This window comes from Esox lucius, chromosome 19 (genome assembly GCF_011004845.1).
Source record: "Esox lucius isolate fEsoLuc1 chromosome 19, fEsoLuc1.pri, whole genome shotgun sequence".
Classification (NCBI taxonomy): Eukaryota; Metazoa; Chordata; class Actinopteri; order Esociformes; family Esocidae; genus Esox; species Esox lucius.
Genome location: NC_047587.1, coordinates 11833520 through 11859156, shown reverse-complemented (window position 1 = coordinate 11859156; position 25637 = coordinate 11833520). Strand labels below are relative to the sequence as shown.

Below are 25637 nucleotides of genomic sequence, written 5' to 3'. Positions count from 1 at the left end.
TGTACTGGATTTTCCAATTGCATTAATGATACCTATGGATATGAGTGAATGGGATACCTGCCTACAACAAATGTTTGTTTTCTTTTGTCTAGGTGTGCCAGAAATGTGATTTCATTTATTAATTTCATTTATTCCCTTTTTTATACTATCAAATAAAAAGCGTAAGGGACTTTGGCATGGATTACCATTTATGAATTCATAATGTCTCAGATGAAGTTGAAAATATATTACCGGGAATGTACAGTAGGCCTACTACTATGAGATTTGGTTCATAACAATTAAAAAAAGTATTTCTTGTTAAATTTCTTTTACATACGTTTAGCCTAAATAAAAAGTTAGACTTCAATCATAATTGAAGTGAAACCAATTAACATCAATGACATCTTTTCAAACAAGTTTTTTGTTTTCACAAAGGTGGGCCTTCCGACAATTCTGGAGGGGACTTAATGTAAACTGTGATGACACTTAGTATCACAGTAGGTGGAGGTATGCACCTCAAATATTTTCGGGATGATATGCTAGTAATATGAACATAATTTATTTTAGTTTCCGGACCTAAGCCATAGAAAAACAACATCTGCCGACGAAGAGTAAGAACTACAACACTGCATTTATAAATACAGATGCCCAACATCACTCATTTCTGGAAACGCTTGAGAAGCAGAGTCAACATACCAGAAGAGAGGCTGTAGGACCAGAATGGGGATTTGGTGGAAACATTTGTCCTTGTTTCCAAATTCGTATGCTTTCGAAATCTAAATTGCCACACCTAGTCAATGTTGTAGGTAGCACAAAACCATACTTTTTCGTGTTGGTCAAAAACTACTTTATATCAAACGACTGCCTTTGATTGGATGACCTGAACACGCGCAGGTCTACCAGTGACGATTACGGCTACAATGGAGAAGTACTTCCTGCCTGTCTTCATTAAACCATCTTTGAATAGAATTTCTGTGACTGTGTTTGTTGTCAAAAGTTGCACGTGCAGAAAGGTTCACAAATATATATACATTTTTTAATTGACTGTCTATTTATCATAAAAAATTAAGTTTACGTTTAATACTGATAACACAGAGAGAACGTGAAGCTGGTAAGTTCGTTTTTCCAAGAAAGGACCGCTTCAGTTTTTATTGCAACCAAATGTTTTTGGTAGCTAGCATATTGTTGCTAGCTCTTGCAAAGTAGTCTACTTAGCTAATTTAGTTTGGTCTAACTATCGAATCTCATCCCCAGACAAATTGCTACCCTAGAGACGATGTATAGCAATTCAAAATGTATATTTAAATTATTTTTAAACGATGAATGTGTTGGTTAGCTAGCTCATGCCAACGTCTCTGTGGATCAACAATGCTAGTGGTACTGTAAATACGACTGCTGTTGTAAGTCACTCTGTCTGCATATAAGACTGCTAAATAACTAAACATATTGATTAAAAACTATCATGTGAACTTGTATTTTTGTGTCTTGATCTTTGTCTATCGATAATGCATAAACAAGTCTTGATATATAAATATTCATCAATCTTTGCAGATTTCACATCCCCTTCTTCCGGAGCGATTCAACAACAACAGGAGTAAGTTACCTAAAGCTGGGCCACAACAGTAATTTCACAATCAATGTGTAGAATATCAATGGGCAGGTTAGATGTACCATTTTTATGTTTCTGGTAGTACGTATAAATGTCAAATCTCTTTAGTGCACCCACTGCACAAAGTTACTGTCTAATGATTTGTTTACCTGCTCGTGTGAAGCGGAGGCAGTGGCATAGACGACTCACCATAGGGCACATGATGTAAAAATAAAAAAGCTGTATAGAAATATTAGGTGGTTATACAGTACCAGTCAAACGTTTTCTGTTTTCCATATTTTAGAATAGTAATGAAGATATCAAAACCTAAATACCATATGTGGAATCATGTAGCAAGGAAAAGTGTTAAACGGATGTAATATTTTTCATATTGTACATTCTCCCTTTAGCCTTGATGACAGCATGGCACATGTTGCATTCTCACAACCAACCAAGGCAGTCTCCTGGAATGGATTTCAATTGACATTTGTGCCTTGTTAAAAGTTAATTTGTGGAAATTCTGTTGAGCCAATCAGTTGTGTGGTGACAAGGTGGGGTTAGTCTACGGAAGACCATAATGTCTGTACTGTAGTAGTCCATATTATGGAAAGAAAAGCTGAAATGAGCAAAGAGAAGCAACAGTCTGTCCTTACTATAAGACATTAAAGTCAGTCAATGCGGATCATTTATTTGAAAGTTTCTTCAAGTGCAGTCGCAAATACCATCAAGCACTATGTTGAAACTGTCTCCCATGAGGACCGCAACAGGAAAGGAAGACCCAGAGTTACCAATGATGCAGAAGATAAGTTCATTGGAGTTACTAGTCTCAGAAATTGGATATTAACTGCACCTGAGATTGCATCCTAAATAAATGCTTCAGAGTATAAGTGACAGACGCATCTCAACATCAACTGTTCAGTGGAAACTGGAGAAATCCGGCGTTTATGGTTGGGTTGCAAAGGAACCACTACCGAAGGAAACCAATGAGAAGAGACTTGCTTGGGTCAAGACATGAAACGGACATTAGGAAATGTGTCCTTTTGTCTGACAAAGAGTGTGCATTGCTGTCATTAAGGCAAAGGGTGTACTTTGTGGAATCTATAATATCAAATGTATTTTGATCAGTGTGATAATTCTGCATAATTCTGTGTTCTTTCAAACTTTTGAGGTATTCACTATTATTCTACAGTGTGGAAAATAGTAAAACTAAAGAAATACCACTGTATGAGTATGTGTGTCTAGACTTTAGACCAGTACTGTAAGTTGGCAAACAACCCCATCAAACAGCCCCGGTAAGCTGCTCATTCCGTCAGTCCTGGCCTTGCATTGGTTACGCAAAACCAATGGAGTCCTTGTCAAGGGCGACTCTAGTCTGTACAACATGGAAAAGCGGAAGTTTAAAGTGGAACTTTCCGTCGGAATGCCAAAACTTGTGATAACTCTGGCAACATGTAAATGTCCCACTAGCCCTGTTTGTATGTCTGAAACTGCAGCTGTTTGGTGGCAAGAGGTGCATCGTTTACACATTTGAGTGTGTGTGTCATGTCATTTTTGTCTAGGCTTTATTATATTTTCTGTTCCCTTGCAGTGCCCGGTCGAAAGAAAAGTTTAATTAGGGAGGCCTACGACAAGCACATATCAGAGAGAGCGGTAAGTGACTGGTCATTTTAGCACTGTAGATTATTAACACAGTGTAGATTCTTAACGTATGTTTTTTCCCTTGGGGGATATTAAGCCCCCCATGGACCGTCTCTGAGGGGAATAATAAATGTCAAAAATAAACGGTTGAAGTTTTGTGAGTTGTTTATTGCGCTCCTGTTTCTTTCATAGATCATGGTGTAATCCTTTTTTTCCAGGTCTCGTACCAGAGAGTGGTCAACGTTGTGGAGAGGAGGACTGCAGTAACAACACCTGAGCATGAATATGACAGAGAATTTGAATACGAAACCAGTCGCTATAGCAGGATTCAAAGTTACCATGACAATGACCAGAGAGGATACCATAGCGACAGCATTCACCTGGGAAACGATCGTGGATACCATGGCCACAGTACTGCCATAGGTAGCATCAGAGGGCGGAACTCCCCAAACCCCCGACAGGTAGAGGAAGCTTTCATTTAGCCATTGTCGTTGACCAGTAAGATTTAGGCCCATTTACTAATAACAATGCGAGGGGTTGACAGGAGTCCCTGCTGTTACATTTAAACATTGTGCTAGCTAGTCCAGGGTGGTTTAGGGTGAGGAGTACTCATGTCTAAAGCGAGTATGAGGCGACTCCAAGTCAATGCAAACTGATAAACGGACTGGCGAGAGAGTTTAAATGGGGAATATTTCAGGTACTCCAGGCACATTTTATAGAACTAAATATATGATTCATTAATTTTAATAAGGTCTGGTTATTTATGCTTGTATTTATGGTGGTAGTACATTAAGCATCTTACATACGGCTCCTTTTAGGGTCGTTAAATGTTGTGTGGATGAAAGGCAGGTTGAAAGATCGAGTTGTCTTTATTTTTGTTTGACATTTTCAGCTGTTAGCCCCCAGCATAGTTTCCATTGTCTGATCTCGACTGATTTCCTCATGTAGTGTAAGTTCTGTTTGAAGAATTGTCCTGAGTGACAGCTACCCTTAAACATGGGTAGGGGACACACTGCTAAGTAGTAAAGTAGAAGAGACCACTAGAATGTTTATGATGTGAAGGGAAGTCTTAACATTTTGGATTGTTAGTCAACACCTTCTCTACTCTTTTCTGTCTCTTTATATAGTCCATTCTTCATTGCGTTTGTTTCTGTGCAGGAGGATTACAGAGATTCATACTACAGGGCATTCCGAGATGACGTTCCGGTTGGACTTCAAGGAGAGAGGAGGTACATCAGGGGTGCCCGTTCCTTAACAAGCTTTTGGTTAATGATTGTGAAGATGCTTTTATGTCTCCGGCGTTTTTTTATACTGACTCCCTGTGGAAATCCAATCCACAAGCACGGTGTTGCAAATGCCATTCTAAACCAATGGTGTCAAACAGGATTTGTGTTTTGCGTTTTGTCTGAGATGTTATACTATGAACCACCAGGTGGCAGCATAGTCTTAACCATTAGCTAACCCCCATGATGAATAGGGCCTTGTGTTTGCTGAGGTTTCTGAGATGAGGTTTTTTTTTTTTCTTCAAAATAATGTCTCTTTGTGTAATCCATAACTTTGGTCATGTAATTTATGGCATTAGCTTAAAAATGTATCAGTTTAAATTATCGGTCTGTGCTTCCTGGACAAATAATTCGGCAACCATACATGCTACCAACCTGTGGATGGTCTCATCTGTTGGGGGAGATACGACAGAGTAACAGGCTTTGAATGGTGTCAATCTGACATGCCTAGTCTGAATGGAAGGTCAATATGAGGCTGTTTGCTCTTGTTTCATACTGTAATTCCACTTATAAGTCACCTTTCCCTTGGGGACCTGGAACCCCTTCCTCTCACACAGTATCGCTAAACCCTGTGGATGTGCCCTGGTGCTGCCAAGACAGCCGTCTAGAGGCCCTTACACGGTGAAAGACCCAAGGTGTTCTCTGTGGCTTGTTCCTAATCTTGAGCCACACAGAAGAACCCAGAAGTACATGTCATAACGGGCTGTTTGTGTGAAGTGTGTTGCGGCCTCAGCAAACGCCCTCTTCATGAGTACCAGCAGTTCACAGGCCAAGACCACCTCCACTCACTCCTCCGCATCCCTCGCCTCACACCTCCGCTCACCCCTCTGCTCCCCTCCACTCACCCCTCGGCTCCCCTCAGCTCACCCCTCCGCTCCCCTCAGCTCACCCCTCCTGGCTCCAGACGGACAAAGGGCACCAGTGTCTACTCGCTGAGCCTACAAGGCTAAACCCCCACAGGAAAACCAGCTGGGCCGCCGGCCACTCCCTCCCTTGCCGAAAAACAATCATGGCTCACGGTTCTCTGCCCGCTGCGCTGGAGGGGGTGTCACTGTGGAATGATGGTAATGACCGCCTATGGCCGTAGCTGCTCCTTTGGCTCGGAGGCAATGCTTGAGGCTCGTAGGCTGTGGAGGTGGTGTGTGGGTTTGCCACTGCGGCAGATGGGCACCTGGGTCTGGTCTCTCAGTATTTAGTGTTGTCTGGAGGTTAATGGGAGGGCCTTGGCCCTGCAGGGCAGCCAGCAGAAAGCAGACTTTGGGAGGTGGTGGGCCTCTCATTTTGGCTGGAGGCTGTAGAGGCCAGGCAGCACGGACGAACAACAAAGCCCCATTACTTTCCTCAAACTCATCTGAAGAAGGGGTTCTCTGCAGTGTGTGTGTGTGTGTGTGTGTGTGTGTCTGTGTGTGTGTCTTTGAGGCAACCTTTGTGGAGCTCTTGACCTCCTGTGATGAATAGCAGATAATGAGGGAAAATGGAGAGCTGTATTAAGTGCCAGAAGTGCAGCTGGTAATGAGTCAACTGCTCTGTCTTTGAACCATCAAAGTCCCCTCAGCCAGACCCCGCCACACGCGCCTCTAATGCTTTTCTTATAAACTCTCTTTGTAATTCGAGCCATAATTGCCGTCACGTCATATTTGTGCGTGAGGCCGATCGCACTGATATCTTATTGATTTCACCGTTCAGTAAGACGATGAAGGAGAAGATTGGCAGTAATTGCAGTTTGACTTAAGGAGGCAATTACCTAAATTGGTATTGGGTTTATGAATTATTCGTTTTCAAAATGACTTCTTTCTTAATTTGTTTGTGTAATGATTTTGGTGTAATGGGTTGTGGCTTTAACAGCATGACCTAGCAGAAAGGGCCTCTGGTCAAATGTAGGCCTCTAAACGGGGAGTGGGGTGCTGTTTGGCACACACCAGACACTAAGCTCTCTCAGATTTCCCTCTCCTTTGAGCTCAGATGGGCAGAGCCCCCCCCCCCCCCCCCCCCCCCCCCCCCCAGTTTCACCAGTGTTTTTAACTTTATTTGGCAAATGGCAGACTAAGCCTTGGCTACTTCAAACAGGCTTGAGGGTCGTAAAAGTTTGAGGCCATGTTAGGCCTGCTCTTTGTTTGTGATGTGGCCCTCTTAAGTTCAAGCAAGGGTCATCAAACCCAGGTGCTGTTGGATAGATCATGTATATGCTATAGTGTATATACAGGGGTCGAATGAACATATTCTGTTTTCCACATAAAATTTTATTTTATGAAATACGTGTTTGGGCATTCTGGAAATATAAGTAGGCCAATTGACCATGACATTTAATTTCATGTTACAACTTTTTGTGGTTTAAGTGATACTTTAGTGTGTTTCACCTTTCCCATATATGAACTTTCTCTGTGTAATGGTCTGTGTTTGAAAGAAATGTCTAACTAGTACTAAAGGATTGCAGGTAGCGATCATCTGACAAGTAACCTAAAGCTTGCTTGATCGAATCCCAAATCGACAAGCAGCTCTGATTATGGTTGGTTAAAAGAAAGCTGAAATAACTTTAAAGCTGTGCAGAGATGAGCGTGCACATACTGCCCTGTAGCATCATCCAAGACAGCGCGAGTGCTCAATGTGCCCGAAAAAACAGTGTGTACAGCAAGAACGAGGGCACTACGAATGCTCTGCCTGGGCTGTGGATGTTCACCAAGAGTCCCGTCTTCAGTGCTGCTTCACATCTGTAAAATCTCTGAGCCGCAAAGGTGTGGTAGGCAAAGCTACAACTAAATTTTGCTCGCTCAGATAGGATGTTTTTGATGGCACTCCTGCGCTTGAACTGAACCAAGATACCCCGAGGAGTTTCTAGAGTGAAGCAAATTTTGATTTACACTGCTAAACCCTGAGGCGTTGTTGGTACGTCTGGATTCAAACTCCAGGCTGGAATGTGAGCACGGTACTGTGACCTCTGCAGGCACCTGGGAAGGTGGGTTTTGGCATTGAAACGTCACAGCAAATGCAACTGCAATACCCTGCCCTCTTTATTGTAGTCCACTAGACAACTTCCAGTTGAAGGGCTGTGCAAAGTCTTTCAATACGTGTGTGGCCATGGACCAGGAGGCCGTGAAGACTTACAACGCCATTCCCTGTGTGGCATTGACCCCTCTAACCTCCAGATGCCCAGAGTGACATCCTCAAAAACAAGCGATTGACCCCCCCCAGGCATCAAAACCAAAGCATTGAGCGTGCTGTCTCTCACCATCTCTCCTGTTAATTCTCTCAGAACAATCTCCCTGACCTCGACCAGTCAGGCTTCAAGACTGGTAACCTGAACTGACAGCGCTCTCCTCTCACCGAGGCTCTTCACTGCCCAAGCTGATTGTGGTGCGCAGATGACGCTCAACTGGGCCGAGTGACGCAAGCCTTAGGCAAGTGTGTCCTGTTCACTGTTAATGGAACATGAGTAGCTTTACCTCACACTGGACACAGTGCCGTTTCTAAAGAAGTGTCTTGGGATCACAGTTCTGGGCTTCCGCAACCGTTGGTAGGGAATGCTACCGTAGGGAATGCTACCGTAGGGAATGCTACCGTAGGGAATGCTACCGTAGGGAATGCTACCGTAGGGAATGCTACCGTAGGGAATGCTACCGTAGGGAATGCCGATTCACACTTGGCGTCTGCCTTTCCAGATTTTTTCGGGGTTCCCATGCTCCTCTGCTAGCTCCGCTATCTTCCAGTAAAAGTGCCTTTTTGTTTTGTGAACTAATGATTGCAAATTGTTTTTACTTCCTTTTAGCATAACTATGCTGATAGCGTATTGAGTGTATTGACTACTGCTGAGTTTTGGGGTGTGCCTGGCAAGCTGTCTTAAGATGAATTGACTCACTGTATGTCACTCTGGTTAAGTGCATCTGTTAAATTACTATCATTTTGAAATGTAATGTCCTGAAAGAAATTGGAGCTTGCACTCATTCATAGTGCCATTCATAGAACTGTAATTAAGTTCTGTGTAACTTTATTAAAATCTAACTGACATTTCCAGTAATCTTTGCACAGAAAAATAAAACGACCATGTACACACAATGATATTGGGCCCACAACCCTACCAAAAACAAATGTACGCGACCGTGTAATCATTGATCCAAGGTAACCTAAATGAAGATTCTAATACCTTGTGGTGACTGTCATAAGAGTAGATACATACACGTTTACATATGTACTGTACAATAGCGATCACAGGAAGGTCCTCGTTCTGTCCTATTGGAAACCTACCCACCAGTGGCCTTGTTTCCGCCTCCGTTCATGTGGCCTTTCAAGGTAATGTTGTGATATGAGAGCTGCAGTGGCAGCACAAAACACCACATTTGGCTTCTGAAGAGGAATACTTTTCCTTTTACATAATAGTGGTCACACAGCGCACATGAAATGTCGGTCTTCTGTGGAACCAATCAGCCGTGTTTTTTAAGTAAGAGTCATAATTTGGCGTCATTTAAGCTAAGTTGGCTAATTTCAACTGAACTTAAATGGTTAGGGCAAATTATTTTTCACGAATCGAAACCATCAGCGACTGATTGCGTCTGTATTCGAGCTTTATTAGCTCAAATATTCCGTTACACACCAAAATGTATTTGTGTGTGCATTCCTTTTACAACTTAGGGTAGGAGAGCACACATGCTACATGAGAAAATTCCAGCGTAAAGCCTTTGTTGAGTGGGTCTAGGTGAAGTTACGGTAATTAATTAATTAATTGGCTTATCATTTAGTGTGAACTAGTCAGAACTATTATTATAGGTAGTGTTTTCTTCATATGTTTTTTTTTTTTAATGGTAAAGCCTTCACTTTGATTTAAATCAGTCTTTTTAAACATCGTTCTACTTTATTGTTTGTATTTTTGTGTTTATTTTAGGGACAGCAGTGGAACAGGTCTCCCCCCCACCCACAGAGGTCAAGACTTAGCTCCTCTCATGAGGACTCTGTCTTCGGCCCACCTGGACAGAATAGACCCTAAGCTCATTCAGGCCCTGATTCTCTTGGGCCGAGGGTAGGCCCATTTGTTCCTGGTGCACCTGGGTGCTAACCGGCAGTTGGGTTTTTGAGAAATGAAGTTGTTTTCTAGAAAATCAGTTCTGCTGTTTTTGAAGATTGAACCCACTTATGTTTCTCAGTCCAGACACTTCATTTGATGTCTACTTTTTAATTTTTTTTCTTTCATTTTACACTTAGTTGTGTAAAGCTATAGCCTTAGTTCTGTCATAGAGTGGACCTGAATGAATTAGCCCTTTCATTTCTCTCGTTGTCTCTCTCTCTCTGTATCTCGGTCTTTTCTGCAGGAAGGACTCTGAGGATTTTTTAAGAAGGGACCTGGGCTCCTACCCAACTGGCACTGCCAGGGACCCCTATGCTACAGTACGAGACCGCTCTCCCGTTAGAAGGGATAACCCGCCAGGCCCTCTTCCCAGGAGGGGAACTCCACCTGCTCCTATTTCCCGGAGGGGAACTTTACCTGCTCCTATTCCCAGGAGGGGTACCCCACCTGCTCCTATTCCCAGGAGGGATGGCCCGCCAGGCCCTGTTCTATGGAGGGATACCCCGCCAGGCCCTGTTCCCAGGAGGGATACCCCGCCAGGCCCTGCTCTCAGGAGGGATACCCCGCCCGGCCCTGCTCCCAGGAGGGATACCCCGCCCGGCCCTGCTCCCAGGAGGGATACCCCGCCCGGCCCTGCTCCCAGGAGGGATACCCCGCCCGGCCCTGCTCCCAGGAGGGATACCCCGCCCGGCCCTGCTCCCAGGAGGGATACCCCGCCCGGCCCTGCTCCCAGGAGGGATACCCCGCCCGGCCCTGCTCCCAGGAGGGATACCCCGCCCGGCCCTGCTCCCAGGAGGGATACCCCGCCCGGCCCTGCTCCCAGGAGGGATACCCCGCCCGGCCCTGCTCCCAGGAGGGATACCCCGCCAGGCCCTGCTCCCAGGAGGGATACCCCGCCAGGCCCTGCTCCCAGGAGGGATACCCCGCCAGGCCCTGCTCCCAGGAGGGATACCCCGCCAGGCCCTGCTCCCAGGAGGGATACCCCGCCAGGCCCTGTTCCCAGGAGGGATACCCCGCCAGGCCCTGTTCCCAGGAGGGATACCCCGCCAGGCCCTGTTCCCAGGAGGGATACCCCGCCAGGCCCTGTTCCCAGGAGGGATACCCCGCCAGGCCCTGTTCCCAGGAGGGATACCCCGCCAGGCCCTGTTCTCATGCACTCTGGGCTTAACACCAGCAGAAGGAGCTACTCCTCAGACCGGGACCAAAATAGCTTTTCCTACCAGCAAAGCCAACAGAGAAGTATGTTTGCATCTTACATGGAACCCTTTTCATTTCTTAAGTGAACTACTTGTGATCTACGCCCACAAGGGGAAGTTTTCTTCTTTGGTTTAACAAGAGTCCATAGCGGTTTAGTCCAGCTGTCACCCATCAATAACATCACATTCAATGAATCACTTTATCGTCTTGATCTTTTCTGGTGGCCACTCTACCACTTGGGAATGAAGCATTGTAATGGGCAGGAAGTTAGAAGAGGTGTGGTAGTCTGGGTATTGAAACATTTGTGTTTGTATCTGCCGCCATTCATTTTGCTGACCTATTTGTCTTTCGTCCCTCTCCAGAGTATAATGAAGAGCTTGTCACCCTGAGCAGAGAACCAGGTGAGTCTACATTCGGTGTCCCTAATAGAGCGTTTGCATGTTTGAAGTTAGGTCAAATCTGAATCGTAGGGCAGCTGTCTGGAAGAGCATCTGTTTTCGGTGGAGGTGGTGGAGCATGTTAACTATTTTAATTACACGCACGCACACACGCGCACACATTTTCTCAAAGGTTGGGAAAAGGATAGCCTTGTTTTATTGAGGTGCTTTTGATTCCCGGTCTGACCTTTGCCTTGTGTGAGTGTAGTATGTGCACTGAGCTTGCAGATGTCTCTGAGGTCTAACCAGCGCTCCTCACAATCCCAAACCTTCCCTCTGAGTGGAGCATAATATTATGATGTAGTATGGGGTGATCAAATACTATTTGGCTTTCCGGGCGTACGCATTTACTATGTGGCGAAGGACTATGAAGATAAATTAGCGAGTTATGTTGCTGGTATGTTGCTCATTTGTAAAACCAGAATTGTGAATGTTTAATTTGTTCTGTGGTTATATCAAAGATTTTACCTTGTGAAAAAGATTTGCAAACTTAACTACTTTTCAAAATAAATGTGAAACAATCACAAAGCTCTAACATGATATTTGCAGTCATGCAAATCATTAATTCCACTAGGCAATGTCCAAATATGCACGCTAATTTCACTAAACCTGTGACAAAAGGATTTGTACTGTAACTGACAGTCTGTGGTTGTAGGTTTTGCTGTGTTTGCAAGCGGAGAAACCCATGAGGACCCTGTTTGGCAGGCCATATGTTTTCCTGACCAAAGAACTGATCGGATGATGTGTGTGTTCTTCCAACCAATCAGAATTCGCAACACCGATGTTTCAGGTTTCGTCCCGCTACGCTCAGGTTTTTACTTCTCAAATAGTGTTTCTCAAGGTTCCCCTGACCAATACTATTTCTGATGTGTAATCAAGCTTACATAAATAGGCTGGACAGTTACCTGTTTTCACTTTGTCATAGTTGTGTGTAGATTGATCGTAAACATTTGTTTTAATCAATTATAAATTCAGTCCATAACACACGGTTCTCTTTATACACGCACCCATAACCTTAAACCCAGGCATTAACCGCTAACCCTAATTCAACCCTTAACCCCAATTGTAACTTCACCGTTGCACTTGTGTTCACCAGTGTAGTAAACACACAATGTTCTGGATGCTTCTCTGCGAGATTTGCAATTCCTAGGTATCTGTCATCTGCTGTTGTGTGTCTGTCGCTAATCATTAGAGTAGCACTGGAGGCGCGCCTCTGCAGATTCACTCTGGTTCGTCAGTGGGTGTCATCCCGATTTACCAGTTTTCTTTTCACAGTGCAAACGCATAGTCTATCATAGAAATATAGTTCTAGATCTTTGGTCTGTGTCTTTTTCTCATTGATATGTAAATTCAACCTGACCTAATTTCGCCTAAATATATGATAGGGCTGTCATTCAAAGAAGCTTCTTTTAATTGCGTCTTTGAAAATCCAAAACTCCCTCTGTGTAGGCTACTTATAAACCAATTGCAAGTTTGAACAAGGGAACTTGTTTTTCCATTGGGTTACTTGGTGTTGTAGTCACAACATGAGATCTCTGCACTTTTGCTGCAAAGGGAAAAAGAAGACTAAAACATTCTGGAAGGAAGTGTGTTTTTAATTTCACCTTGGCTCAGTCTCTTCACTGTGGGAGATATGCTTAAATAAAAACAAACATTTCCAGTTTTTTACAGACCTATTGGAGCCGGCAGAGCACAATATTTCAATTTAGTCACAGCTGAACTTGTCGACCGCTGTTGTGTGAGCTATTCCGAATGAATGTCAAATGAACAGTGATTTGTCTGGCCTGTGTCTGTCAACGGTCCCATTGCATCTTGTATGGGGTCTTTGTGTTACCCTGGGCGATGGCCCTGTAAATGACAACAAAAAGTTATCTTGGTAGTTCCCCAATGGATATTTACATAAAGGAAAGTGTTATCTGGTTGGTGGTGCCTTGTTTTTGTTTTTTTCTTTTCAAAAGTTCTGTATTTCGCCTCCTTCAATCCTTTTTTTCTCTTCACAGATGCATCCCTGTTACTTGGCCATGGTGTTTCTCTGGATGGGTCGCCTCATAGCTGTACGGCAACCAAGGTGGGGTTGTATAACTGTTGGACCTAGCTCACTGCTCATTCAGCTCAGCCTTGCATTCAGTAGTTAGGCCTGCATAAAAACGCTTGGCTAGCCATTAGCTAATGGCATACCCTTCAGTACCGTTATAGACCTCCTAGTCCTAGAAGTACTAGAAACATTCTGTTTAGACCAGAACAATGGTTTTGCATTACTTGGTTGGATGATGGGATTCAATGAGACCCAATACGAGGTTGCCCAATACCGATACCACACAGGCTGGGCTGATTGTTGTGTCATTGTTGTCTGGGTGTCACATTTCCCGTACAGTCTGAATACACAACTTATCAGCACAATTCGTTGCCATGGCAGATGGAGCACATTGCTGTCTCACAGTTGTTCATTCCTTGTCGGAACCCACATCACGTAGAGGAGGGACATTTGATGTACATTATGCAGCCAGCCTCGTTCTAATGGTCCAACTGGATTACAACATACGGTTGTTTGACTGTTAACGCATGCACCATTCATTTCCTTGCCATGGATGACCACTTTCTTGATTCTGGAACTGAAAGTGACGGGCGTTTTATGTTTTTGTTTTCACAGTGGCAAAATGCTTCTTGTCACTAAAATCGACATGCCGGTTTTATGTTTTGTTTAAAAGTAAGGGGTACAACAGTGATGCATAAACGCTAATAGGTGTGGATCTTAATCTTCGGGGGTAGTGGACTTCGATCGAAAGATGTGGACCGCCAGTTTATTTTATTTTATTCTGAATGCATAATAAAGCATGTGTTGTGCTGGACAGCAGGAAACAACAACTGTGTTGACTCTAGTCATGGCTTCCAATTTCATACCAGAATCCGTTAAGCCATCTGAACTGCTGCAGACTGCCTAGCACTTTAACCCCTGTTCTGTTAACCTTAACCTTTGCCCTCCCAGGAGGAGTGCACACCCGCCCCCTCCCTGTCCACAGGGCCGGATGAAATGGTGACCGTTAAGGAGCCGGAACAGGCGGAAGACAGCAACTTTAAGACACGCCGCTCTCAAGCCATTGCTGCTAAAGCCCTCGAAATCGAGAAGGTAGAAGCCCCCCCCGAACAACCCCCAACTGTTGTAATCCTTTGCTTCTTTGCCTGTAGTGGGATCTGTAGTCTGACTCCTGTGGGGCAGCTTTGCCATCTCTAGTCTGACTCCTGTGGGGCAGCTTTGCCATCTCTAGTCTGACTCCTGTGGGGCAGCTTTGCCATCTCTAGTCTGACTCCTGTGGGGCAGCTTTGCCATCTCTAGTCTGACTCCCGTGCTTAAACCTTGCCACCCATTGGTATGTCTGTGGGACCCTATTCACATGCCTGCGGCGGCTTGTGAAACATGTCATTCCTTTTGTGAGAGAGGATGACTTGGCAGAGAGGATTTTCGTGCCTCGGTTTGGGATGTTCTATGCAGGGTCTGCTATTTAAGTCTCCCTGCTCCTACAGCCTCCCCTCATACACACACCACTATACACACTGTGCTGCACTGCCACTTATCTTTTCCCATTCATTGATGGGCAGGAATTACCCTGCAGGGTTCAGGCATGCCACCCATGGTGAGGGTACGTCTTTTGGCACATATATACACACAGTGCCGTTTCACAACTGGGTCACACTGACAGCTGTACAGCAAGGCACCGGTTTGTGAGTTCTGTTGAGCTGAGCCATCTGATCACCATCTCTGCACGCTGAGGACCGAGCCAAACCCACCCGTCCAAGCAGAAACCCAGGGTCGGCTGACGTTCTGGGCTGTGGTGGGCGACGGGGCTGGGGATGTGGTTGGCGCAGACATGCTCTTGTAGTTGGTTAAAATGGTTCTGGAAGGACGGAGCTGGGCTGGGATGGCTCGAGCTTTGACTAGGACAGCATCTGCAGCTGGGTAGATGGTTTGGGTGGGACTGAGCTGGGTTGGACTGGCTGGAGCTTTGACTAAGACAGCATCTGGAGCTGGGTAGATGGTTTGGGTGGGACGGAGCTGGTCTGGGCTGGCTTTAGCTTTGGCTAGGACAGCATCTGGAGCTGGGTAGGTGGTTTTGGAGGGACGGGGTTCTGCTGGCTGGAGCTTTTTCTAGGACAGGATCTGGAGCTGGGTAGATGGTTTGGGAGGGACAGAGCTGGGCTGGCTGTAGCTTTGACTAGGACAGCATCTGGAACTGGCTCGAGGGACAGACCTCCGCTGAAGCTTCCTTTAGTTTGCTGGCACCTGCCTGCAGTGGTCCTCTGGTCATTGAAATCCTGGAGAAGTCATTGAATTTGAGAAATGTTTTCCAGGCCTGGATACTTCATTGGATATTTAGGAAAGTAATTAATGGGAATTAGTGCAATAATGTTGTGTGGTTAATTAATGCAGATTTTTAAAGTGAATATTTCCTCTTGTCCGCCGTTAACACATTGTAATTTTTTAGAATCAGAGACATCCATAGTTAGAGGTTGACTTTAGCGGGAGCTGTCAGAATTGCACAGGCTTATTGTTTACCGGTAACTTCATTGGCGGTTGACTTAACCCGAGCGCTTCACAGGCATTTATTTTTCAATATATCGTTGTAGAGTAGGCATTCATGTTGTGAATTGTGTTTATGCACCACTAGTTTAAGAAAAACAGCCTAAAAACGCATTAAAGGCTATATGTTAGTACAATGGCTGTGAGGACATTGGAATATCTCTCCTTACATCCTGCACCCCAGTCTCACTCCAAAAACCAATCCGAGTATGCTAGCCATCTCCTCTAACTGTTGTGAAAATCCACCTGCTAACCCTTGTAGCATGGTAAGTTGTCATTATTTTATGTTTTTGATAATCTAAGATAAGCATTAATATTTCCACCAAAGCATATTCTAATAGTGGAATTAACAAACATCTGTGCTCTGCATGAATTACAGATGTCCCCTGATAAATGTTTCTAGATAATGTCTCTAGCCACCATGACTACCTTATGCCATTGCCTATTCAAGTAGCCTACCTTATGCATTTGGCTGAATTTGGGAATAATTTAGTAGATGTGTTTGGTTATGGCTGAACATCTTTCATGAAATCTAATGTTTACAGGCCCCCACCTAAACCCATTTCTAACCACATTTCAGCCTAAACGTCAAAGGACAAAACCTTGACCAGCTTAGCTGTGATTCAGTGGGTTAAATGTCTGCACACCCTGCAGCTCTCCAGATAAGAGGGGCTGATATGTATTTTATACAGTAGCCTTACATAGCAGTTTTTGTCCTTGGTGCGTTAATCAAGAGTCAACAGTATGAGATGGTAGAATTATGGGATCATAGACCAGCGACCTTCCATTTAGATTTACATGGGCTACATTGAGATGCGGACAGTAATTGTGGTAAGATTTGGACAGACAGTGTATGTATATTAAACTAAATTAAGGGCATTTATTTAATGCCAAGTCAAGCACTGTCCATAGTTAACAATTACACAAGGTATGTATTTTACATAATACACTGAAAAGTGTTTATGTATATATACACATTTTGACACATTCTAAAATTAACGACAGAAGTTTTTGTGCTTAATGGTGTTTAATTATTCTTTTGAACTAAATAATGTACTTTACCATGCATTTTGCCCATGTTATTTAACCATTTGTTTGACTATTTCCAAACATACGCTAATAAAATACTCAAAGGTGTCTTACATTTTTCTGTCACTGGGTATTTCAATATTTTATGTGATTGATGGTAATTCACATCAAATAATATGGATATAACCCTCTGGTTTTAAACGGGGATTGACAAAGTTTGTAGATTTACATTTCACAATAAAATGATTGGTTTAGATAAACTCTTTAGCTTTATCTAAGTATCAAGACAGGTGGCTGGCAGTGATTTTCTGTGTAGTCCCTCCATTATTTAAATCAGTGGAAACTTAACAGAGACATTTCTCCCCTGTTAATCCCATAGATCAAATCTGCAAACTGCTGTATTTTTCCTGTATAGTTCTCTTATTTTGACCTGAGCCCACAGGACTCTTTAAGAAGTGCACTACATAAAGAACGGGCTGTAGGGTGCCATTTGGGGCTGGCCAGACTGTGTGCATAGCTGTTTTAATGATGTCTTGTAATGTGTACCAGGCCGTCTGTTCATTAGATCCACTAGTCTTATTAACACAGGACCCCTGCCTCTCTGCCCCCCGTATTTGGTACGCTTACGCCCACACCACTCTGTACCCCCATAATTTAGACCTCCAGGTCCTTTCGCTGAGTGCCCTTCACCTCCTCCCTTCCCCATGCTGGAGCCCTCGGCCCTGGCTCCTCGGCCCTGGCTCCTCGGCCCTGGCTCCTCGGCCCTGGCTCCTCGGCCCTGGCTCCTCGGCCCTGGCTCCTCGGCCCTGGCTCCTCGGCCCTGGCTCCTCGGCCCTGGCTCCTCGGCCCTGGCTCCTCGGCCCTGGCTCCTCGGTCGTGTCCCTATCAGGTTTGGAGATCAGCCCTGTCTCCCACTGCTGGGAGGGAACCCACCGAGCGGAGCAGGCTCAGGTCAAACGCACCCTTCCTGTTATGTTGAGTTAGAAGGGGCTGTTTCAGAGTTCAGTTTGAGGAAGCTCTACTCCCTAAATACACTTTTTATCTTAATACAGCATGACACACTATCTCTCGTGCACACACTTTCTATGCCCATAAGAAAGTAACTTTTTTTAAAGCTCCATTAAAGTCAGGGGAAATCATTCAGTTCAAGTTAATTGTTTCATCACAAGGGTCTTTTTTTTCCCCCTCGTCGTCTTGTTTTGCAGCTTCAAAGCATACAGAAGAAGTGTGTATGGAAACATAATGAGGTGAAATGTAATCAGTGTCCACACATTGCAGTTTGGGGGAAAAAGCTTAGGGAAGGTTTTGTTTTGAAGGTTGGCAAACATAATCATTTGTAAGTGAATAGCGGTTAACTCTGGTGGGGGTGCTGGAAGATGTGACACAGGACTCACTACATGCCTTTTGTCTTGTTTCTTCATGCATTTTCAGACCTGGAATCAATTTCCATCCCTCTGCATTAAACGAAAAACTTTCAGAAGTCCAGTGTGGTCTTGAAAGTCACTGGAGTTCAGTCTCCATGCAGCTGTCAGATACCCATTCCCCATTTGATAATATGAACTAGAAAGTGAAGAATGTCTTGTCCCATTGATTTTAACCAGTCAGGTTAGGAAAACGTAGTTGAAAATCTTAATGAAATCCCCTGGTCTCAGCTGTTGGAATGAACCAGGCTCTTAGAGGAGAAAGTTGTTTGAAAAGAAACTTGACCCTGAGCTTTCTTGGCCACACGTGTTGTTGCTAGTCTTTCCCTTCGCTGTGGTTGCTGTTTCTCCAATGCTGCCATTATGTGGCCCAGTAGGTATGGTTGACATGATGAGCTACAGACATTAAAGCATCAGTCTCACCCGCCGTCGGCCTCGCCCACATTCTGGATGTTTCTGTCAGGAGGACAGTTAGTCTCACACTCATTCCTCAGGGCGTTTTTGATCTGTGTCATTCCGTTGTGCATATAATTTGTTTCTTGCTTCGGTGTGCGGTCCAAGATGGACTAACCGCCAGCAAAGCCTTCAACAACTTGTATAAACACTTCTGACTGATCAGTTTTGTTTATTACTATATCTGACTGGGATCATGTGCAAACAACTCCGCGGTAGAGTGACTCCGCTTCGCTCTCGGCTGTAGGTTTACTCTAGAGTCCGCTCACGGCACGCCTCGCCGAAGGCTGCCTAGTGTCTGGTAACTCCACTGTGGGGGTTAGAGATGTGGGAACCAGCCGGTAGCTCCCGGTGTTGGCTGTCTTTACACGATGCGGCTCGCTTGTCCTGGCAGGGGGGTCCCTTTGGTAGAGAGGAGGAGGGACCACTCGTTCAGTCCTGTCTCAGTGGACCGTGGAGTTAATGGACTTGGCCAGGTTCCGCTGCCCTAACCCCGTCCCACACTTCCTCTCAACATACTTCATTTGGGGCAGGAGCGTGTGAGACGACAGGTCTTGGTCTGAAAAAACATTCTCAGTAGAATGTCTCAAGGTAGTAGGGTCTGCCCATTATGTTGCCTTGTACTGGTGAACTTTCCCATGCCTCTTGGATGTGGTCTATTTCTGTGTGTATTGTTTCATAGTCCCTCCCTTGACCTTATCCAAATTGTTCTTTGTGATATGAATTGTCCCACCCAACTTAAGCCTGAACCATAGTTTGGCGTTTGAGAGGCCTGTTGTTGGTGCTGTGGCCACATCATCTTCCGTTCAGTTGGATGCTGCGTGACAGGCTCTGGACTGGGGACCTTCAGTTGACCATGAGCAGTGTTGTGGTATGTGTTGGCTTTCTGTGGGCTTTCTGTGTCTCCTTTTAGAAGCTTACTTACTTAGTAAGTTTCATCCTAAGTTAAAAGAGGACCACCAGGGCACCGATTCCCAAAAGAGCTACAGGGACACCCTTCTAGCTTCAGTGAGGCTTCCTGAGACCATAGATTAAAACACACACCCACCCTTCTACCTTTTAAGGAGGCTTCCTTAGACCATAAATTAAAACACACGCCCTTCTACCTTTTAAGGTGGCTTCCTGAGATCTTAGATTAAAACACGCTGAAAGGTAAAATCATTCCATTTGAGATGAAGGTCAGATCTCCCTCTGCTTTCTGGATATGATGCAGATGAGTATTCCGTCTGACAGTCATTAAAGTCTACAGTCACTTTAATAAAAGTTTTTTTCACCGGAATAACATTGTTTGCCACTACTAAAATTAGTTTGTGGGGCCTACTTGACATGCCTTCAATTTTTTTCATGACTCAAAAACTGTGGTCTGAGCCAGAGGGGTGGTGTTCACTGTGGTCTGAGCCAGAGGGGTGGTGTTCACTGTGGTCTGAGCCAGAGGGGTGGTGTTCACTATGGTCTGAGCCAGGGCGGTGGTGTTCACTATGGTCTGAGCCAGGGCGGTGGTGTTCACTATGGTCTGAGCCAGGGCGGTGGTGTTCACTATGGTCTGAGCCAGGGCGGTGGTGTTCACTATGGTCTGAGCCAGGGCGGTGGTGTTCACTATGGTCTGAGCCAGGGCGGTGGTGTTCACTGTGGTCTGAGCCAGGGCGGTGGTGTTCACTGTGGTCTGAGCCAGGGCGGTGGTGTTCACTGTGGTCTGAGCCAGGGCGGTGGTGTTCACTGTGGTCTGAGCCAGGGCGGTGGTGTTCACTGTGGTCTGAGCCAGGGCGGTGGTGTTCACTGTGGTCTGAGCCAGGGCGGTGGTGTTCACTGTGGTCTGAGCCAGGGCGGTGGTGTTCACTGTGGTCTGAGCCAGGGCGGTGGTGTTCACTGTGGTCTGAGCCAGGGCGGTGGTGTTCACTGTGGTCTGAGCCAGGGCGGTGGTGTTCACTATGGTCTGAGCCAGGGCGGTGGTGTTCACTATGGTCTGAGCCAGGGCGGTGGTGTTCACTGTGGTCTGAGCCAGGGCGGTGGTGTTCACTGTGGTCTGAGCCAGGGCGGTGGTGTTCACTGTGGTCTGAGCCAGGGCGGTGGTGTTCACTGTGGTCTGAGCCAGGGCGGTGGTGTTCACTGTGGTCTGAGCCAGGGCGGTGGTGTTCACTGTGGTCTGAGCCAGGGCGGTGGTGTTCACTGTGGTCTGAGCCAGGGCGGTGGTGTTCACTATGGTCTGAGCCAGGGCGGTGGTGTTCACTATGGTCTGAGCCAGGGCGGTGGTGTTCACTATGGTCTGAGCCAGGGCGGTGGTGTTCACTATGGTCTGAGCCAGGGCGGTGGTATTCTCTCGGATCTGAGGCAGAGTGCTGGTATTTACTATGATCTGAGGCAGAGTGCTGGTATTTACTATGATCTGAGGCAGAGTGCTGGTATTTACTATGATCTGAGGCAGAGTGCTGGTATTTACTATGATCTGAGGCAGAGTGGAGACTTGCCTGGGTTGCCTGAGTAGTTGATTCCAGCCCCAGAGTGCACCCTCCTTCTGTAAGGACACTTCATGCAGCCCTCTGGATCAGACTGGTTAGAATGAATTGAACCTTGTAGCTGAACCCATGTCCCAGACTGTTCCCTATGCAACACACCCCTGCAACCCCCCCCCCCCCCCCGTGAGGGCTCTTAATAGGATATTGTGGTGTGAAGGCGAGGAACAGAACAGAGTCCTGACCTCCAGGAAGGATCAGATGAGCCAATACACACCAGGTCGTATGCCCATCCGGCGCCGCTCCAGGGGATAAAGACCTAGCGCCTAATGGGCTAGCACCTGGCTGATACCCTAGCCGGTTTTAATAGAGAGGGGTTTAACAGCCCTCTGTAGTGTGGCTGTAAAACCCGAGCTGCCTGCTGGACATGAGAGCATGTTTAGTTACCATAAGCCGTGATTGATCTGAACAGCTACTGCTGACTCTTCATATAACACCTCTGCTAGCTTTTGTTCCAGTGGATGGATACACTACCTATGGTACACACACACACACACACCTATGTGCCAGAAATGTGGGTTCATTAAGTTCACAGTAAAGTGTTGGAATGAGGTCCAGTTCTAAACCTGAGAAACACATAAAGACTGGTTTTGCTACTTGTGTTATAGCTGTTAGCCCCCTTTGAAGCCAAACGTCATTCCATAAGAGTGGGTGCTTGCTTCCTCTGCCAGTGATTTGTGTTTGAATTATTCAAGCTTAATTGGTTTTGCTACAATTGCTTGATGCTTTTTAGGCCATGTACAAAATAAAAGCTCTGTACTTTGGGCAAGTTTATGATGCAACTAAGGTTATTTGTTTTCTGTTGTGAGAAATTAATTTCCCTTCCCAATGCCAATAGCAACTTAAATTGAATGAACATCCAGTCGATTTGAACAACAACATAGCAAATTAGACGAGCCATCAGTTGGCTCGGGTAGAATTGCTAGATTGGTGCCTTCCTATTGGAAAGATAACATTATGAATATAACAGGCTATATTGTTTAATGACAAAAGTCACTGATTGTTTGAAAATATTGTTAGTATCCTGTTAAAAAATTAAGTTATCAACTGCGTGGTTAGCATTCTAAAAACTTATTATCTGAAATAAGACATTGCCTGTAACAGCTCTTAGATGTGGTATTTTATGAATATACCACAAACCCCCAACATGCTTTATTGCGATTATAAACTGGTTATGATGTGATGTCATACCCGTGGTATACGGTCTCATATACCACGGCTATCAGAATTCTGTATTTGAACCCCCAGTTTGTAAGAGACGTCACGGGTACGACATCACATCACTTCTTATTGCTCTGATTGTTGATAACCGGTTTATAAGAGTAGCACGGCATCTGGAAGGTTAGTGCTATATTGCCAAAATACTAGGGCTAAACGCTGTGTCCGGGCACTGCATGATGTAGTGTGAACCGTATGGTTTGTATACATGTCTAACAATGTTATGTGTGTTTTTCTGTGTCTTTGTCGCCACGTACATGCAGTTATACAAGCAGGACTGTGAGACCTTTGGCACAGTGGTGAAGATGCTGGTGGTCAAGGAGCCCAGTTTGGAGAAGCTACTCCAGAACCCCCTGAAGGACAACCTGATTGAGATCCGCGAGCGTTGCCTCAATGACCTCCGACACTTCATCATAGAGCTGGACCAGGTCACTAACAAGGCCTGACCCGTCCAATGTGGGGATCATGGGAGGACTTGGGAGTGGCGTTAAGAGGTTCTGAAAGGAGATTACTTTGTAAGTTGTAAGACCTTCTCTTCATACTTTGCCAAGATGTCGGCTTTGAAGAGGGGGGGGGAAACAAGTGTTCGTATAGCATTATATTTTATCTTTTACAGGAAAACAGGTACATTGTGTTTATTTTGTGGTTAAATCTTAGTGCCAAAATGCTGCTTAGTATTAATTATAAAGGCTGCAACAGTAATGTTGCCCAGATGTAAGTGATAAAACATTTCCAATGTTAACTTGTGTATTTTATAGAATTTAAGGTAATTAAAGTTACATTTTTGAAACATTAATAACAGAGGCAGTTCTGTTTTGATTAGACTTAAAATAGTTCTGAATTTCAGCTTTATTACTGAAAGCCTCATGTCCAAGCTGTAATTTGTTCACTCCTTAGTAACATTTCGAAGACATAAGCAGATGGGCTTTTTGCCAAGTGTTAAACAACTGAATCATACTGATTCTTATGAGCATGTGTTCGGAAGGAATTGTAAAAATATACTCTTTGTGAAATGCATTCAATGTCCTTAACATTTGTCAGTGTATTGAAATGAGAAGTCTGAATGTTGTTTTGAGTAACTCCTTTTTTCCTGGAGAAAGCGGTGCCTGGAAAAAACATGACTGTAATATTTACTGTCCTATTTTACATCAGAGGCGTTAAACTTATTCCAAGGAGGTCTTCGGTTTGTTTGTATTCCACTTCAAGTGAGATGTAGTTAGTGACTAATCACTGACTGCTATTGATTAAGTAGAGGGTGAAAACCCAGAAACACTCAGCCCTCACTGGAATGAGTACAACTTGCATGCTTTACATGTTCTTCAGGTCAATACTTCACATGGTAATAGAAGGTTAGAGCATGTAGTTGGTGCTCTCCACACAAGGCATTCCTTAAGAAGCACACCACTTCTCTGCCAGTGTTTTTTTTTTAAACTCCTGTTGGAATAAACTGGTCTGGTAATGTTATCTTTATCTTTATTACAATTATCATCGAGCCTTATTTTCCAGTTTTTACATTTATACAGATGACGGTGATCTGTTTATAATACAAAATGGCCCATAAATATGACCCAATAAAACCCAGGAGCAGAAACAACATAGCTAGTATTATGGTGTCCACTCCTCTTAGGGCTGCATCTGCATAAGTCTAAAAGCAAAAGAAGCGCATACATTAGAATAGGAAGGGTCATACTCTGTCACGTCCTGTAACTACTGGCAGCACAGGGAGTTCTACTATCATGTTTCATGACCTGGCTAACAAAAGGGAACATTCTTTGATAACTCCTTTCTATGTCATTCTGCAAAAACAAAAGAAATACATTTTTTTTTTATCTGGGGTATAAAAAATACCAGTTTTGTATCTGAACTTTACAATATATACATTAATATCTGCACTGTTAAATAGTAATTTAAGTTCATCTGTAAAGGCTGTTTTAAATACATTTGTTCAAAGTTAATTTGTTAATTGGTGGACAGTTCACAAAATTGCAGAGACATATCTTATAATAAAAAGTATTATTACACCATTAATGCATTTATGCAACTCTTCTCAAGGATCAGATCAGAGCCATATTCACAAATATATAGTACATCCAGGCCTTTATGGGAAGATGGTTATCTCTGTATTCCAAATAGTGGCAATAGGGGGGAGGGGGCAAATCTGAAAAGCGAATCCGTGGGGTTACCATGACAACTCATGTCTTATGAAATGATACAGTTGTTCCCCTTGTGCCCCTTTTTCTTTTTGGACTTAGTATGTGGAACCCCCCCATAAGACGGGGAGGGCAGACCCGCTACGCGACTGGGTCCAGGCAGGTCATCATAGTAGTGTCTGTGTGGCCAGGGCTGGGGGATGGGCTGACCCAGGAAGAAGCCTTCCTCCTCGGACTCTGAGGAGGAGGAGGAGCAGGTGGAGCACCAGTCGTCCTGGTCCCTGTCCCCACACAACCCCAGGAACCTCTCCATGGCTGGGCCCTGCTGGAGGGCGTAGTCTGAGCCGGCATGGTGGGGATGCTGCCCCTGGCCACACCCCTGTTGGTTGGGTCGGAAGGCCTGCTGCTGAGGCCCCTTGTGGCTGAATCCGTGGTCTCTGTGGTCCTCCCTGAAGTACATGCGGTTGGCCCTTTCCTTGGGCACCAGGTGGAGGGCATTGTCTGAGCGAGACTTGCGGCTGTGGCGTCTTCTGTGGTGATGGTGGTTGTGTCGACGGCCCGAGCTACGAAGCTCTTGGTCCTGGTCTTCAAAGTGGTAGGCCCGCCGCCGCGTCCGCTCGCTCATCGGAGGCTGCCGCATCGGCGGATCGCCATAGCGACTGTTGTCCACCACGTCCGGGGAAAACTTGACCTGTTGGGGACGGGACTGGGAGCGAGTCCTCCTCAATGCCGGGACATGAGGCGGCTTGGGGGGAGACGGAAGAGGAGCTTCCATCTCCTCTGTTATGTTCTCCTCCGCCGCCTCCTGCTCCAGCTCAGACGTAAGGCTCTTTAGTGAATTGGCACTGTTGTGTAAAATGGAAGAGTTAAGGGTTGCCATGTTGCTTGTGTTGTCACAGTTCTCTCGCTCAAGCTCATCAAAGCTCTGCAAGGAGTAGACCAGTGGCCGTTCTTTAGTGTCACCATCTACTGACACTCCTGGAAGAAAACAGAACGAGAAGAATTAAGGAGATGTGTTTCTACTGGGCATCTAGTCACCTAAATGCAGTTTCAGAAGAGCAATCTGCCATCACAGAACATCTGAAAAATGTGGACAGGTTTCAGA

General features: G+C 45.2%; 2 protein-coding genes across 8 annotated transcripts in view; one reads left to right on the top strand and one right to left on the bottom strand.

The window, feature by feature from the left end:
- Positions 1–931: 931 nt before the first annotated feature.
- Positions 932–24809, top strand: LOC105018282 (SH3 domain-containing protein C23A1.17). Of its 4 annotated transcripts, none has more exons than XR_003777466.2 (12): positions 932–1090; positions 1531–1573; positions 3156–3217; positions 3424–3666; positions 4364–4434; positions 9362–9496; positions 9786–10780; positions 11101–11139; positions 13176–13243; positions 14162–14302; positions 22646–22897; positions 24635–24809. XR_003777466.2 is itself a non-coding variant. In XM_034288277.1 (12 exons), coding segments are annotated over exons 2-12 (1908 nt in total). In that variant the 5' UTR covers positions 932–1090; positions 1531–1572; the 3' UTR covers positions 22829–23954. The 4 variants fall into 4 exon arrangements, 3 of the variants coding, with proteins under 3 accessions (XP_034144168.1, XP_028970899.2, XP_028970901.2); XM_034288277.1 differs by lacking the exon at positions 24635–24809 and having other exon boundaries at positions 9786–10651; positions 10682–10780; positions 22646–23954; XM_029115066.2 differs by lacking the exon at positions 24635–24809 and having other exon boundaries at positions 22646–23954.
- LOC105018283 (prickle-like protein 1) overlaps positions 23841–25637 on the bottom strand; it is a 36351-nt gene continuing 34554 nt past the window's right edge. For all 4 annotated transcript variants that reach the window (XM_010883581.3, XM_010883583.3, XM_010883584.3 and 1 more), the window contains exon 8: positions 23841–25510. In XM_010883581.3, the coding sequence (XP_010881883.1) occupies positions 24582–25510 (929 nt within the window). In that variant the 3' untranslated portion in view covers positions 23841–24581. The remainder of the gene's footprint in view (positions 25511–25637) is intronic.

Coding starts and splice junctions, on each gene's coding strand:
- LOC105018282 (XM_029115066.2), top strand. Junction 10,781..11,100: donor CCAGCAAAGCCAACAGAGAA/GTATGTTTGCAT, acceptor GTCCCTCTCCAG/AGTATAATGAAGAGCTTGTC. Junction 13,244..14,161: donor ATAGCTGTACGGCAACCAAG/GTGGGGTTGTAT, acceptor TTGCCCTCCCAG/GAGGAGTGCACACCCGCCCC.